The sequence below is a fragment of the Lycorma delicatula genome, chromosome 4 (genome assembly GCF_047948215.1).
Source record: "Lycorma delicatula isolate Av1 chromosome 4, ASM4794821v1, whole genome shotgun sequence".
Taxonomy (NCBI): Eukaryota; Metazoa; Arthropoda; class Insecta; order Hemiptera; family Fulgoridae; genus Lycorma; species Lycorma delicatula.
In genome coordinates, this window is record NC_134458.1 from 27,943,741 (window position 1) to 27,962,076 (window position 18,336).

Consider the following 18,336-nt stretch of genomic DNA (forward strand, 5'->3'; position numbering starts at 1 on the left):
ATGTGGTGCTATAGGAGAATGTTAAAAATCAGATGGGTGGATAAAGTGACAAATGAAGAGGTATTGCGGCAAATAGATGAAGAAAGAAGCATTTGGAAGAATATAGTTAAAAGAAGAGACAGACTTATAGGCCACATACTAAGGCATCCTGGAATAGTCGCTTTAATATTGGAAGGACAGGTAGAAGGGAAAAATTGTGTAGGCAGGCCACGTTTGGAGTATGTAAAACAAATTGTTGGGGATGTAGGATGTAGAGGGTATACTGAAATGAAACGACTAGCACTAGATAGGGAATCTTGGAGAGCTGCATCAAACCAGTCAAATGACTGAAGACAAAAAAAAAAAAAAAAAAATAATTCATTTTACTCCTCCCAGTAAAACTAAGATATTTGGAAAAAAATCACTACTTATACTAGTTAATAAGGCATTTTTCATTCAATAAAGAATTATACATTTATTTAAATAATGATAATGACATTGCTCATAAAGTGATGAATTCAAGTTTTAATTGATTTTTAATTATTTTGTATTATCAATCAATTAGCCTCAAAAGTGACTGAAAACATCATGAGTTATGTTTACAAAACATTATACAATATAATCATATTTATCTGGATATGGCTTGGATGAATGAAAGTCTGTATAGAAATGAAATTTCATATAGACTGATTAAATTATAGCTTAATGTGAAATGTAAGAAAATTATTTGAAATTATTTTTAATCTATGTATTAATAATAAATTCAAACTTTATATATAATAAGATCAGTTTTAAAGTAAATAGATGTACAAACTAGATAATAAGATTACAGTAGTCATTAAGCTAATCACATTTCATCAAGCAAGGGTTGGATGAGTTAAGTGTACTATTGTCAGCATATTATTAATGCTTGTCTGTATATGCATGTATCTAACTGACAGATCTATAATCTATAGTATAAAATTGACTGAGTAAATATGAAAAATTATCACATTTTTTTATTGATTTTGGTAAATTGAATTCATTCTACTTCATGAATTTCATAACACAATATACCAACTTAAATTAGAATACTAAAACAAAATTAGTGAAGGAATGATGTTCTAAAGTTTAGTGAAAATAAATACTAATGGTTTTATAACATCCTGATGCGAAATAAGTCTTTATAATCCACATAGACTGAGTTATACTGTATCAAAATAAATTTGGTTCGTTTCATCATTAAAAATTAATTGCATTTACATTAAAAAAATAATATTAGTTTCTTAAAGTAATATTTTTTCTTATTTTAAACTCTTTTTAATTAATTTTAAAAATAAATATAATAGAATTACAAAAAAAAGTACTTCATTTTAATTTAATTTTGTTTAATTAACCAGATGATGTAGACTGAAAATCAAAAATGTATAGATTCATTTTTTATATTATTGGTTTTTACTGAATAATTTTCTGTTTAAAAGTAGTCTAATTTGTTATCGTATAAGTATTTTTGAATTTGAATTTTTTGTTTAGTTAATTTTGTACATTAAAGCTAATAAGATAGGCGTGAAAAACATAACAGTTAATACTTTTAATTTTCACTGCTAATCATCGTGAACAAAATTATTGCAAATTTAAATAATGTTGTAATTAAATCCTCAGGTTAATTTTTTCAGATATGACAAAGATTATCAAACTTTCAGTATGTGCTAAAAGTATAAAAGTAAACATTTTTACAGCTAAATTTTAATTATTGTTATTATGGGCATAAATATTAGTAATTTTATCTTAAAATTAACAGTAATTCTTAATCCTTTTTTTTTATTAACATGTTTTTATATTTTTAGTATCATATCATATCATGCATTAACATACCAGTCGTATAAAAATCAGTAAGTTAAAAATGTGAAAATTAATGTTTCTAATGATATAATGATAAGTTTGTGTAATATTTATAGACTTAAAAAAAATTATCTACAGGCGGAAATGAAATAGACAGAGGATTGATTGGCTAAGCCTGCCATATGGCAGAACATATCACCATAAAAAAAAGGTTTCATTCGTAAATTTATATGTTTTTTAATGCAGAAATATAAGTCCTTGTCAGTATTACATTATTTATTATCATGTAGTTTCAACAAAATTAGAAATGCACAAACATTTATTTTTCAAATTCAGTCATTAGAAATGTAATTTAAAAACTGGTTTATATAGTACTGACCTATTTTATGAAATAAACAAAATGAACACAGTAAAAATTATCATATAATAATGTATACTAGTAACCTAAGTAATTTTCTCTAAAAATAATATATTTTTTCTGAATTTTTTTTTACTAGCTCTAAAAATGAATGATCTTAAAATTTAACTGTATGACTGATTTAAGTAAAGTTAAATAACCAAATGTACATTCTAAAGAAGTGGATGTAATTAACTAATTAAGGTAAATGTTTTAATGAATCAGTTTCTTAGAAAATAAAAATATTCTCAGTGCTAACAGGATTGGAAAGAAATTGCTGAAATTAAATTTTAATTATTTTATTCGTATTTGAAAATGAAAAGGACAGAAAAAACTTCAAAGGTTGGGTGTAGATGTATGTTATATTTTGGGGTGTCTTATTACCTTAAAAAACAAGAAAAAATAATCTAAACTTACTTTAACTGTTATATTATTTGTATTTACATTTTACTTTTTCATACAATTCGTAGATCAGCATCGGGTAGATAAATAACATTTATTCTTTTATATAATAATAAAATATGTTTTAAGAAATTTTTTCAAAACTATGATACTGGAAAAGAATGAAGCATTTTCTTGAAATAAATTGATTAAAAGTACATATATAATCATTTAAAAAGAGAGTTGCAATTTTCATAAACTGTGCAATATGATGTAATTTCACATCATTAGATTAATTAATTCCAAATTCCAAATCCAGATCCAAGCTTCTTATGAATTTCTCCCATATTTGCCTTTCAATAAACCAGCAGATTTTGCTTTCAGTAACTGAATACAATTTCACCGTTTCTGTTGAAATATTCTGTACAAATAAATAGCTACAGCTACTTTCAATTTCATATAAAAAAGCTTTCCAGATTTTCTTCTGCTATAAAGTAGTTTTAGCAGTTTTCATAATAATTATACATTTATTAAAATAAAAGTTACTGGAAATCTTATGTGTGTTGGAATGTGCCTTTCTCAGTAAAATGATTGATGGTTCAGTATCGGGTTGAAGCTGTTACATTTTAAAACTAACAGCAACTTGGTACAGCCTCCGGAACAGCATTTTATTGTTGAATTTTAATTAACATCATTTCTGGACTAGGGATCCAGGAATGCAAAAAGTTATAAGCACATTCCTACAATAGAAAAGGACACAGCTGCCTGCAGTTCTGAATCAACAAAGCTGCACTAAATATATTCAGAGACTTCCAGAATATCATAGGAGTCAGTCAACTTATTGGAAATTTTACTATTCTCCTTGTGACCTTTCCATGTTTCCTTTATTGATTCTAAAAATATACTTTCAGAATATTTCTTGAGCAGTACTTTTAATCAGGAATAATAAATAACTAAGAAGTTGGAAGTATGTGAAAGGCATCAATTTTTTCAGAAAGTTGTTAAAATCTTTTTTCATTGTTGTTTCATTGCATTTATATATATATATATATATTTTAAGTAGGTTGCTTCAGAATAAGGAAAATGTTATTTAAACATAATATGAGATTATGTTTTAATTAAACCAAATAATTTTGTGAAAAATATTGTTCAACAAGTACTTAACAGCATTTTACATCCCTAGAATGTTTCCCATTATAAAGATGCTGTTTTTGGTTATTAGCTAGCTATTGTACCACAAACAGATAGCACTAAAATATGCCTTACATTTTTTAAATAATCTTTGTTCATCATGTAACGCTAGAACGGTAGTACTGTGACAAATAGCAACAGATTTTATAAGAAATTATTCCTATGTTGTTTCAAGAATTTCTAATTGAAATTACACCTACTCATAAAAATTGCACTATCAACTAAAGATTAAAGAGGCAGAAAGAAAATAATCTAAAAACAGTAATCATATTCTAATGATGTTTTTCAAGTTAAACCTTTGAATTGTTTTCTTCAAATTTGTATCTAACATGACAAAAAGTATCTGCATCATTTTTATTTGTTTAGAACAGTTAGCAGTATTAGTATTATCACAAAATTCTAATCTGTTATGTTCATATTATATGCCCGAAAAATTTTACTAATTAAAATATAATTTTTTTTTTCAATATTTATTATTGTATGAATATTATTATATATTCAATCTATGACAAAAATTTATTCTATCAAATACGGTTTTTAAAATAGTTATGTTCTAAAAGTTCATTATTTAATGAACACTAAAATATAAAATTTGTATTTCTTGTAATAGATGAAAGGATTATAGTATATTAATTTATAAAACTTATTTATGTAATGTAAAAATATGTATTTAAAAAATCAAAAAATTGCAAATTTTAACAAACTTTTTTTTACAGTAGAACAGAAATCCCTTAAATAATGAATATTATTTGAAAAGGTATGATTTGTGATGTAGAAGTACATTAAACTTAGAATGTAATACCCAGATGTGAAAAATGAGTATATTAACGTAAAGGATTGTGCTAATAAAATTGAATATGTTTTAAAATATCTCAATATATACTCGTATATTTCAACAATAATTACATTAGTGGGTGGCATATAGATGTGCACATTGCATGCAAGAGAGATAAACTGATGGTGGAACAGTTAGATAGTCATTCCTTTACAAAAACATCTCGTATAGTTTTATATACTTACATAATATGCAGTACATTTTCAGAGTTGTTACAACTGTTAATAGGGTGGTAAGCCAGTTGTCAGCCTATGTGCACAGCAATATGCCACCCGCTATACATATGTATGTATAGTCTCCTCTAAATAGTATAGGATATATAATTACTTTAGAATTATCCATTTAATTACTTATATGGCTCTAGGAGTGTCTGATCGATTGAAAAACCATACAAAGAAATCTTCAGAAAACTCTAGAAACAAGAATAAATCTAAGAGAAATTTGTTGTTTTGTTACAAATAAAATGTTTATTTGGACTTGAATCTTTTTTTTATTGGTACAGGAAATTATCTTGATTAGCTGATCAATCCAAAGAATAAGAGTATGTCAGCCAGAGACAAAGATTTTACAATTTTGTATTTGTTGCCAAAATCGGTGGCTTTTGTTAATGAAATAAAAGGCACTCATAAAAATCTAATGCTATATTTTGATCTGTTATATTCTGTGGTAAACAGAACAGAATATAGAATGTTCCATAACATCTTACCAAAGTTTTTTGAGATCAATTTTAATAAACTATTCTAATTATTAAGAGTGAATCATGGATAAAGTCTGTGACCTATCAAAAATGTTGTTAAAATATTTATTATGTACACATCAGGTTATTTAAAGTACAATTTGAAACATGAGGAGTACCTTTATATTATGTGAAAGAGGCAACAGAAGTTTGACAACGTGCAAGAAAGGCTAAGTTTCATGTGATGAAGGAGAGTGAGAGTTAAAATGAAAAAAATAGTGTGTTGTAATTTATGGACAACCCATACACCATTATTCAAAACTTCATTTGCTTTTATTTACTCGTATTTACATTAATTTATTACATTTTTAAAAACTGAGATGTTCAAAGCACTTTGAATCTATCAGGTTGTATACAACTTACCAAATTACCCAGGATCATGTGTTCTTATATTTTTCTGTCAAATGAAATTATTTAATTTAATGCACATTACATTATTCAGTCAGTTGTAGAGCTATAATTACAAAATAACTGAATTGAAATGATGTATGTATATATATGCAACAAATATGTATTTTAAGTATTGTAACTGTTGTTGATTTTTATGAAACATTTTTTTCAGAAAATCGTAGCTGTATTATTTGTATATTTAGTGCAGTATGCTAAAATTTAATGCACTTTGTTTTATCTGTGTTTTCTTTTGTACATATATATTTTATTATTATTTCAGTTCATTTCAGTTATTTCAGTTCATTCAGTTATTTCAGTTATTTTATAATTTTTTCCCCTTACCATTGAGGTTGGACCGATATTGAATACATTGTACAACCTCAGTGGGTGCCTCGCCTCAAATCCTTTGGGACTTCATAGGATCTGACAAAGTTGTGCGCTTAGGGGGTCACTCACACACCTGGATGCGGGTATGATAGTATTTCTGATGTGGACTTGAATGTCCCCGATTCTTCTTCTACCAGTAAAAGCAACTGCAGAGATCTTATTCGGCGCATGAGAGAGGTCTCTCTCTCCCCAACCAATCCACTATTTTACCAATGGCAACAGTCACAGAGTCTTCAACAACCTGTACTGTATTGCTGGTGACCAGAACAGTCAGGTCGTCAGCATATGCTATGAGTTCTACATCCCCATCATATGTCGGTCACAGTTCTCCATCGAATGCAAGGTTCCACAGGAGTGGCCCACGAACTGACCCCTGCAGAACCCCACCAAATATGTTTACCTCGATGCCTCCATCCTCGGTGCTCACGCTGGTCTTCCTATTGTCTAAGTAATTATTTACCACACACCTCAGATAATCACTGACGTGTCTAGCAGCAAGTACATCATTTACATCCTGCCAGGGCAGACTTCCGAATGCGTTCCTGACATCTAAGAGGACTAGTAATGGAATCTTCCTCTGATGCCAGGAACCATCAGCCCTTTCACTAGCCCAGTTGATCACATAATTCAGGGCATCCACTGTGGACCTCCCCTGTATGAACTCATATTGCCTGGGGGAGAGCCCACTGCTTGCCTTAACTTCAGTCCATAGCCGATCGACCAGTATTCTTTCATATAACTTTCCAACCGTATTAATCAATGATATAGGTCTGTAAACTGCAACATCTTGCTGGACTTCTGTCTTTTTTTTTGGAATGAGCACAGTTCGTGATTCCTTCCAACAATTTGGAAATCGTGTACCCTCTAAAGTTACTCTATATCTACTCTTGTGTAATAAACTACAGTATCCATAAATATCAAACACTATATTATACCTGAACAACATTAAATAAATCTGGATAAATTTAATATTCTTAAAAATTAATATATAAAAACTATGACTGTTGAAAACAAATTACATTACATATGAAAATGATGGTGACATTTAAATGAAACAATGATGTTATGAAAGATGATTACACAAACTAAACAGTACTGAATAATTAAATATTAAAGAACTAAATTAACATTAATTTAAGATTCAGGAATTTTTTGTTTTTTGTTTTTTTTTATAAATAATTCACTTTCAAGTCATAGTTATTTAAAACACATTTACTGCCACAATAGCATCATTCCTTTTAATATACTTTCTTAATAGGGTACGAAAAAAAGCCCTCAAATTCATTTTGAAGTAATACAGATTTCTGACTTATACTTAATGTGTTATTATCATCATCATTTATTTTTCCATTGTTAAGCAAATGAATATTAAATTTATAAATGTTTTATTAAAATGTATCCTAGCTAAAGAAAAAGTCTAATACCTATTTCATGTTACTCATTTTTTGTTGTCTTAATTTTTCTAGTTACTTCAATGCTTTCATAGAGCACTGTTACATCTACAGACATATTATAAAACAATTAACATAATAAAAATATTAAATGTTAACTTATTTTTAAATAATGAGAAGAAAGCAGCCATGCTTAAATAAAAATTTCCTGGTTATCAGATTATTCTGCTACAAGTGCATCTACTGTTGAATTTACAAATTATTGTTTATATTTATAAAAGTCTTTGTAACTGTTAGATGAAATAATTAACAGCACAGTTTCTCTTATTTCTCTCTATTATTTAAAAATTTTAATGCATGAATGATTTAATAATTCATTTGAAGAAAAACATAGTATTTTAGTGCATTTACAAGAGCACTCATGTTATAAGAGAAAAATAAGACAGAAAAAAGTGAGTAATTTTAATATAAGTATTTTATTTTATAACAAATTAATTTTGTAACATACCTGTTTACACATTCATTTATTTTTTTGCTACAGCCCGATTAAAAAGGATAATACTAGTTCAAAATGTTATTTTCCCATGCTGCTCATTTGAATCACCCTCGTGTTTGTGCATTTATATATAGAAATGAAAAATATCTACCACACTTGATTTCGATGTAATCCTGAGTCTAATAATTGATATAAAAGTTTGGTAAGGTTTGAATTCTATTATTTTACTGAATGATAATTGAATAAAGTATTGAAGTACTGTATTGTGTCAAATCCTGGCAATTTTGGTGCTAGAAGTATGTTAAACTATTATTCCTCAATCTCAGTGATTGAATGATGCTGCACAATACTATAAAAATGCTAGAGCCAATGAGATCAATACTGTGTTTTTTTTCAAATTTATATAACTGTATAGAATATTACAGGAAAGAATAAATTCCTGATTGTTTTTCTTTTTAATAGGATTGCTACAGATTATATGAACATTGTTTTTTTAAAATATTTTAATGAATATCAACTAAAATTAAAAAAAATAATTGTATTATTGTACAAAACTAATATTCATGTAAGTAAAAAAAAAAAAAAATTGTGATGTCCTTTAGAAAAAATGTTATTAAACGTTTTTTATTGCTATAAAAATTGTCTACAAGATAGACTTGTTACTTTGGCAAGTCCTACAAAATGGTTTATAAATCTCCACAAGAGAACACTTAAGTATGTTAACAAAAAATAAAACTGGTGATTTTTATATAACTTCTTAACAAACAACTCCATATTAATTTTTCATACTGAGTACATTGTGGTAACTGGCAATCTCATTTTACATATAATTTAAAAAATAATTGAGTTATTAATTAATCATTATGACAAGCTCTAAACCTTTATGAAAGATTTAGAAAAAAACAAAATTTGCTCTTAATAAACTTAAAATAATCGAGTGACATTTTGTAACATAAATTATAAAGTATTTATTCTATTTTCAAACTAAAAACTTTTCTGGTCTAAAAGCAAATTATTTAATTTTTTTTTTTTTTTTGGTTTTTTATTTTTGAGGTGGAAACAAAAATAATGATAGACTATAATAAGAGCCTCCTTAAATAACCTTCTCTGTTCAAAATTTATCATCAAATGCGATTTATAAAAGATCTCCTTCATCGTTATATAAATTTATTTTTTTCTAGTTTATATTGTATGGTAAAGATATAATAATTTAATATATTTTATTAAAATAGATTTAAATAAATTGTTCTCAGATACTACAAAAGCACATTTTATGGTAATATTACACTAAAAGAGACTTGCCCTAATAATACATATTATTAATTATTGTATATAATATAAACTGCTTACCAATATATTATTTGTTTCCTCTCAAACAGTTTCAGCTATTCTGCCATCTTTAGGAGGAATTATAATTTATGATTAAATTTATAAAATTATAAAACTTACATAATTAAATTATATACATAACAATTGGTTGTAATTTTGTTAAAGTTCATCAATAGTTTAATTTGTTGAGTTGTTAGGAGACCAGCCCAAGAAGATACTATAATACACTGTAATTCTTTTCATCCATGGACCAGAGAATAGCCACTTTCAGTTCATTAATATACAGAGGAATTAAATATCTCAAACGTAATTCAATAAGATTAAATAGTATTAAATACATTGCCACATTGAATGGATGTAATGATAATTTAATAGATAAATTATACTTCAGATTAAAAAAATAAATTATATATAAAAGAAAAGAAAAAACTAAAACATAATAACTCGGGAAATGAACCCGAGTTAATTTTTACATATTATGTAAAAATGGAATATAATTTAAACTATAGAAAATTTAATAAAATATATAAATCATTTAATCTAAAAACAGCGTATACAACTAATAATAGAATCATAAATTATATTAATAATAGAGATCCAACTAATAAATGATCCAATCCTAATAAATAGTAATAAATATAATTTGAACGGACAGGGCATAAAAAAATGGGCTTAAAACAGGGACAGGGCTTAAAATGTGAAGATTGGGAATTACGATATATTGGTATGATCAATCAATCATTTTTAATTCGAACTAAAGAACATATTAATTGTATAACTAAGAAACATAAAGACAATTCAAATTTTGCTAAACATATTTTGGAAACTAAACATAATTATGATCCAAATAAATTCATGGAAGTAGTGGATTATTCTAATAATTATTATAACACTTTTAATCTTGAAAAATTCCATATATACAAAAATAATAAATTAATAAATGAACAAATTAAATTCGATGATGATATTTTATATAAGCAAATAATAAACAATAACAATTAAGTTGGCTAAACTGATTCCACAATTTACAGAGTTCATAACAATTGTGAGACTATTACAATACAGACATAGTCACTTTAACTTTTGACAAACTTTAAAAAATGACAATCAGTTGTTATGTATACAATTTAATTATGTAAATTTTATAATTTTAATCATAAATTATAATTCTTCTGAAGGTGGCAGAATAGCTGAAAGCGCTCAAGGGAAACAAATAATATATTGGTAAGCAGTTTATATTATATACAATAATTGCATTTTACCAACGGTGCCATGTTAGAAAAACTTAATATTATTAATTGTAGTATTTTTTTATTAATAAGACTTTTTTAAATTAATAGATATTCCTGCTTAATTTTGCATTAAGCATGATTGTATTTCACATTTAATATAAAAGCTCTTTTGTTATTGTTCTTTATAATTTTTGTTAAAGAAATTGGAAAAGCAAATTTCAGTTTTTAATAGGGTGTTATGAAGAAAAAAAATTAATTTTGTTATGTATTGGTAGGTAAGATTTTTTCACTGTTTTATCCTAAGTACATTTCTTTTATAATTTTTCATACATTTTCTGAATAAAACTGCAAGAGATTAGATAACCTTTTAATAAGCTAAGAAGTGTATGGTTCTAAGGGTTTCTTGTATAACTCAACAGATAAAATTCATTGTAAAAAGAACAAATGATAGAAATCAAAAAATTTTTGGTATGCTTTTACACTTATTTTTTTAATCAAATAATAAGAAATTAGGAACATTAATAATTTTCTTAAAATGAAAAGTCCTGAATTTTCAATGTACAGATTAATTTCCTATGTTTGAAAACTTTCCAATCTGAATTTTGAATTTATCCACAATTATTATTTTTTGTAATTTTAATACTTTTAAATTACAGTAATTACATGTAGAAGCTCTTATAACAACTAACTGACTGAAAGATGACCTACAATACTGTTTATATCTACATCAGTGTTGTAAATATCAGAGTGTCAATTATAGGAACTATTTTGAAGGCCATCATCATAATACTATATAATAATTTGATAAGAAATTACATATAGTTTTCTTATTCCAGTCTTATTGCTTTTTGTTTCGCACCTCACATACAACACACATACATATGTACACATACACAGTTCTTTAAAAAAAAAAGTTACTTATAATGCAGCAGACTTTTATGTATAATTCTGCAAGTAATCAGTAAATTTGATATAATTTCTAAATAATAAATATATAACATTAAAAAATAGTTAAATATAGTTCATTATTTTCATTTTATACTAGGGTCAGCATTCTGAACCAGTTGAAGGCGTTGATGGTAATAAATCTAGAGAACTATATGAATACAGTGGTTTTTGATCAAATTTTTTTCTTTTGGTGAGACGATAAAATGTAAATATACAAAGTGACAAACCAAATATGATGAAGCTGACTGATATATAGAACTGTGATACTGGCAAAATTATTACAGTAAAGTACATTAGAGCTGTTATATACCATGGAAGTCCAACTTGATTCTGAAATTTATATAAAAAAAAAATAGTTAATTAACTTAAAAAAGGTAGAATGGTTCATAAATAATGTAACAGAATTTAATTCTATTTTGGTGTGTTCTTTAATCATCGTCACATTTTCAATGACTACTTGTATCATTAGTTAATATTGAGGTATAGTGTCATAGAATAGAAAGGAATTTTTAATATTTAAGGACAAATTAGAGATATATTAAGAAAAAATAAATTAATATTTATTACAAAAACATATTTAAAACTTTATGTTTTCAAAATTTAATAACTTTTTTTTACAAAGAAACAGATAAAAAAATCAAAAATGTTTTTGAAAGGAGTGTAACAAATTATAATATAAGTCATGAAATAGTTTATCATCATATTTGACATACTTTCATTTAACCACCTTTCATTTATACCGATTAATAATAAAGTTAACTTTGTTGAAAATTATGTCTGATACATGATTGACATTATTTCATGCATGTTCCTCTAAACATGTCTTTAAGTTTATCACCGGCCTTATTATAATTATTTCATTTTGTACTGTCACTGCTTAGAATTAAATGCTAACTTCAGATCTTCAGTTATTGTAACCTACTGATACACACTTTTGACTTCAGTTATATTGAAAGAAAACAGGCGGTGCGGGGATAAAGCAGTTGAAGATCATCATTTATTAAAATAACACATCCCAGAAATATCTCATGCTATAGCCATTGACACTCACTGTGTACACAATAGAATCATTTTGTTGTTGTCAAACATTAGCAAAATTAATTTTACAATGAGTTAATTCTGATGCAAAGAACTTGATTAACATTTATATTCAGCAAGCTGAAGTAATTGCACTTTGTAAAATGTGACAATATTTAGAAAACACGACAAAGTTCAGTTTTTACTAAAAATGTCATACATTTTTATGGTGGGCTCATAAGAGATATACAAATTTAATGCTTAAATGGTGTAATTGAATCAAAAGTATGAAATATATATAGTTCCAAGTACTGTAATTATTTGTACTTTAACATGTAAACTGATTGCTCCTTAAGCACCTTGTGTTTATGATGGTCTCTGATTACATAGTTGTAGAAAATAGTAATGATTACAATCTTCATAGTTGTATGTTCTACACATTTTCATCTCCTGTGATGAAAATTTATGCCAGATGCATACATAATAATTCAGAAGAAAAAATAATTCAAATTCATTCAAATTTAAACTTTTTTAGTAGTTTACTTACATATTCAGCCCAGAAAATTGGTATATACATATCACTAAATTTTTCTACTCTTTTTATTCCTTTAACTGGGCGCATAACCAAATTGGACTGACTTCGTGCTCTTGACTCCATTGGGACGCCTGTTGTCTGAATTTAAAATAAAATAAGTAAGGTTAAACACTAGTAATAGTAGAAATAGTAAAGTTAAACACTAGTAACACAATAATAGTATGCAGACACACACACACACACACACACACACATATATATATATTATTTTCTGAAAATTCAAATATTTCATTAACATACTTACCACTGTGTTAATTGATCTCAAAATAATATTGTAAAGAAAAAACACCATACATAGTTATAGAAAGATTTAAAATTCCATTTGTTAACTTTCAGGGAATCCCTCATCATCAGTTGGTAAATAATATTATAATTATATGAAAAAAATAAATAAATAACAAATTTAAATGATGTATAAATCAGTTGGAATAATGTGCATTTAAAATTTTTATGTAATTTTGTTTGTAAATATTGTTTCAACTGCTATAATTTGCATGACAATTTGTGTCTTTGATTAAATCATCATCATTTTCAAAAATTATCTGTTGACTGATCATTTTATGTTTTTCTTTAAATTTATAAATGTAGTATTTTTCAAGTATATTCATTTTTTTAATCCTATGCATAGGTCAAAGTTATATGATGTCCTTGGTTAGAGTACGAAAAGCTGAAATTTGGTTTTCAAGGCACTGACACACATCTCGTTTCCCTCAGCCCATTGCTGGATTTGAATGGCTAGGGTCTTATTATTACAGTTAGGTGTGAAATTGCTAATCTTCATGTAATTTGCATGACAATTTGTGTCTTTGATTAAATCATCATCATTTTCAAAAATTATCTGTTGACTGATCATTTTATGTTTTTCTTTAAATTTATAAATGTAGTATTTTTCAAGTATATTCATTTTTTTAATCCTATGCATAGGTCAAAGTTATATGATGTCCTTGGTTAGAGTACGAAAAGCTGAAATTTGGTTTTCAAGGCACTGACACACATCTCGTTTCCCTCAGCCCATTGCTGGATTTGAATGGCTAGGGTCTTATTATTACAGTTAGGTGTGAAATTGCTAATATTCGTGTAGCGTTTACTAAAATGGTTCGCTATTTGCTGGTCAGTAGTGAGGAGCTTATTTCCATGTTTCATAGGATTATTGAATGTGCTTTTTTCATTATTTAATCTTGACAAAAATTTATGTGCAGCTGTCCCATCTCTTCTGCAGTCTAGATTCTGGAGGATGACCTGTATGAACTTCTTCTAGCTAACTATACTTCTTCTAACTTCTTTTAGCTTCTAGTATATTTCCTTTCAATAATGCAGTCTTGTGCTTTAGCTCTGCATAATCCTGAGCTGCCCCACTTTGTGCCTTTAATCTTGCTCAATCATGTTTGGCTTTTAGCATATTCAGCTTCTCATTTCAAAACGGAATGTACCTCTTCACCCTTCCTTTTGGTACTGCTTTACCTGTACACTTGAAGAGTACTTTCATAATCTTGTTTAGGGAGGAGTCAGGGTTTTCCTCAATGAGTCCTTGAGAGAGAACTCATCAGTTAATTTGGTGTATGCATTCCAATTTGCTTTCCTCAGGTTCCACTTAAATTTGTTGCCTTTATTTTTATCTTTAGCCTTTTCAGTGAATTCTATCACCAGGATATTGTGTCCAAATCCTCCTGGTGCAGATAAAAGTCCATTTTTTAAAGTAGGTTTTAAAGACATGTGTGCAAGGACTATGTCGGGATGAGAACTATTTCCAGAGTAAGATAGAATGGTGGAGGCAGAATCATTATTTTCAATATGAGCAACTGGATTTGAGTCAATGAACTCTTCCACTACTCTTTCAACTCCACCTGTGGAGGCATAACCCTATTGCGTTGAGGAAGCGTTTAGGTTGACTATGATTCCAGATGAATGGAGTCTTGTCTTGGTAGAGCATAGGTCTACCCAGGGTATTTAAAGATATTCAAGTATTCCAAAGCCGCTCCGGCCTTGACTGTGCCATAAACGTCAGCATCTTCATTTGAAATTATCTTTCTAAATTCTGGGAATTTGTCGTGGTCAATCCACCTGCATTCCAAGTTAGTACCTTGAGATGGGTGTTATCAGGGTCTTTATAAAGACTGATTGCAGGTAACCATTTTCTTTTTGGTCCAAACATGTTGCTGGGCTGACAGAGACGTTAGCAGTGATTTAGTCTCTTATTTTTCAAAGATATCCAGGGGCACGTGGTGTTAGCTATACCGAATGCGATCATTATCATCCCCCCATTCACTTTTTTGTCATTGCAAATTTCTAAATTATTTTTATAATCTGTGATGCTGTGTTTATATTGTAAAGATGGTCAGTCATTAGATGCATCTCTTTTCTTGTTTTTGTAGGCATTATAATATTATGTAAATCTTTTTTTTAAAGCTGTGTTAGTTTTACCAATATATATATGTTATTACATTCATTACATTTAATTTTGTATATTCCACTCAAACTTTCTCCATCATTTTTATATTATTATTCCTTAAATATTTTATAATATGGTTATTAGGTTTGTAAGCCATTTTATATATATTTTTATTGTAATCATTGGTAATTTTTTCTATATCTTTATTTGTATTATAAGAAAAAGTTGTTAGTGGGCTTTTTGTTATTATGTGGGATTCCATGAAAGTTAACTATTGGAATTTTATTAAATCTTTCAGTAACTGTGTATGGTGTTTTTCTTTACAATATTTTATATATATATTAAAGACTCATATATATATATATATATATAAAAGACTAAAAGTAAAACTCAGCAACCCACCACAATAAAGAATCTAACAATATTTCTTACCTTATTATTACTTCTTCATTTGTACATCAAAAGCAATTTCGAGGATTTTCCTCATCGTCAGTTGATCAAAATATTAAAAACTGTATCTGTACTTTTAAAAACTACAGATTAAAAAATAAAATTATCACATATGTAGTGTAAAATATGCAGTCAAAAATTAAAATTAAATATTAAAAAAACATTCTTAATAGCAATTTTTTTTTAAATTTTACAATATTTTTTCAAATTTCCTATACATGCCTATAGCCAGCCATTAAATACAGTATTGTCAAGACAGTACTTATATTTAATTTTAATTTTTTACTGCATATTTTACACTATATATGTGATAATTTTACTTTTTAATGCGTAATTTTAAAGTTTTTAATTTTTTGATCAACTGACGATGAGGGAACATCCACAAAAGCAGTTTTGATATACAAATGAAGAAGTAATAATAAGGCAAGAAATGCTAGATTCTGTACTGCGGTGGATTGTTGAGTTTTACTTTTATTCTTTAATATAATTAGTACAGAGGAAGATATGGACAACAATAAAGGAAGAATTTATTTTACCACATACACACACACACACACACACACACACACACACACACACACACACACACACACACCCACACACACACACACACACACACACACACCCACACACACACACACACACACACACACACACACACACACACACACACACACACACACACACACACACACACACACACACTTCATATGAACTGTATATTTTTTAATTTTATTTTATGTATTGTGAAGGTCATTTGATCAAGACTTTCATGCATTTCATCCAGCTCCAGAAAAATGCTGTGACAGTTCCTTTAGTTATGTCATTCCAGAAAATATTAAAATGTGACAAGGAATTTTTTTTTAATTAGGCGTTTCATATGGGGTAGTTTTATGTGTGCATATCAATTTTTTAATTCTTTAGATAGAGGAAAATTTATCTTGGAAAATTTTGGGATGATAGAAATTTTTGCATGTGCAACATATTCTAGTTCTATATTTTTAGTTTAATTTATTTATTTATAGTACCTTATATTTAATATTATACCGGGTGATATTTAATTATGGAAATAGCTCTATATTGCATATCTGAGAAGTATTTGGAGGCAGAAAGAAATATTAAAAAAAAAAAAAATAGTTAAAAAAAATCTGCATTATGGTGTGATGGGTTTTTAATTTTTGTCTGCCATCTTGGATTCACCATATTGAATCAAACTTAATTTTTTTAAATAGGAAGGTAGACACATCACATGACACATCATTTAGATTTAAAATTTTACAAGAAAAACAATGGTGAAACCTGGTTTTCTGTTAATTCTTTTATCGAATTATAAGCATTCAAAGTTGCAATGACAGAAAAATTGTGTTAACAATAAAACGAGGTAAAACATGATGCATGAACAATTTTATTGCATTTTACATTCATAATGCATACAATAACATAACAATCCATACAATAACATTCATTCATAATGTGTGGTGTGATGTTCTAGGTGATAATCTCATAAGCCCTTTTTTCTTGCCGTCAAGACTCAGTGGAAAGTAGACTTGCATTTCCTGCAAACAAATCTGCTGGAACTCTTGGAAGATATTCCAGTTGCAGATAGAGTGCAGATGTGGTTTTTCAATGATGGCGCACCTGCTCACTACTATTCATCATCTAAATAACACATTTAGTAAGTAGTGGATTGGTCTCGAAACATACCAGTAAAATGGCCACCTCGATCTCCTGATTTCACATCAGCAGACTTTTCCCTTTGGGGTTGGATGAAGGTTTATTAGTCTATTCTGCTCATACTGGCACACAAGAAGAATTGAGACATTGTATAACAGAAACTGGTGTTACCGTTAGGAATAATAATGATGCTATTAGACATACCTGGCTAGTATGGATTCACCAAGCTGAACTATGCATTGAACAGAATGGCGGTCATATTGAGCAACTGCTTTGATGAAATATTTGCAGCTTTATCGAGTAACGATTTTGATATTTAATAATTTTCAGAAAAAACCAAAAGGTATGTATGTGATTTTTCCTTTTTTTAAATCTATTTTTTATTAGTTTTTTTGTTATTGTTTTCTATTGTTTTCATTTACATTATGTTGTTCAGACACTTATGAAAATCATTCTCCAGTTTGTATATTTTGTTTCTAATTAATGTTGAACTTCTGAAAGTTTTGTTTAATTTTAATAAATGTTATTTACATAACTTTTCTCAGAATTAGATTCTCTACAAAGTTAGCTAGAAATTTTTATTTGCTTATTGGTAAATTAACAAAGCTGTTTTATTCCAAACCTAAAAAAATGTATTTTCCGAAAACCTTTTTCACGTTTTACCCCGTTTTTCTTAAAACCTAAATAAGATAGAGGTT

At 27.5% G+C, this 18,336-nt stretch overlaps 1 protein-coding gene and 1 long non-coding RNA gene across 3 annotated transcripts in view; one reads left to right on the top strand and one right to left on the bottom strand.

Moving 5' to 3' along the window:
* The window catches only part of LOC142323228 (uncharacterized), a 44,066-nt gene that overhangs the window by 15,862 nt on the left and 9,868 nt on the right, over nucleotides 1–18,336 (top strand). Inside the window, exons 2-4 of the long non-coding RNA XR_012756056.1 lie at nucleotides 2,298–2,401; nucleotides 8,050–8,206; nucleotides 17,457–17,981. This is a non-coding gene — a long non-coding RNA (uncharacterized LOC142323228). The remainder of the gene's footprint in view (nucleotides 1–2,297; nucleotides 2,402–8,049; nucleotides 8,207–17,456; nucleotides 17,982–18,336) is intronic.
* The window catches only part of LOC142323227 (scavenger receptor class B member 1-like), a 222,397-nt gene continuing 212,259 nt past the window's right edge, over nucleotides 8,199–18,336 (bottom strand). For both annotated transcript variants that reach the window (XM_075362588.1, XM_075362589.1), the window contains 2 exons: nucleotides 13,078–13,203; nucleotides 8,199–11,843 (listed from right to left, as the gene is read on the bottom strand). In XM_075362588.1, coding sequence (XP_075218703.1) covers nucleotides 11,613–11,843; nucleotides 13,078–13,203 — 357 coding nt within the window. In that variant the 3' untranslated portion in view covers nucleotides 8,199–11,612. The remainder of the gene's footprint in view (nucleotides 11,844–13,077; nucleotides 13,204–18,336) is intronic.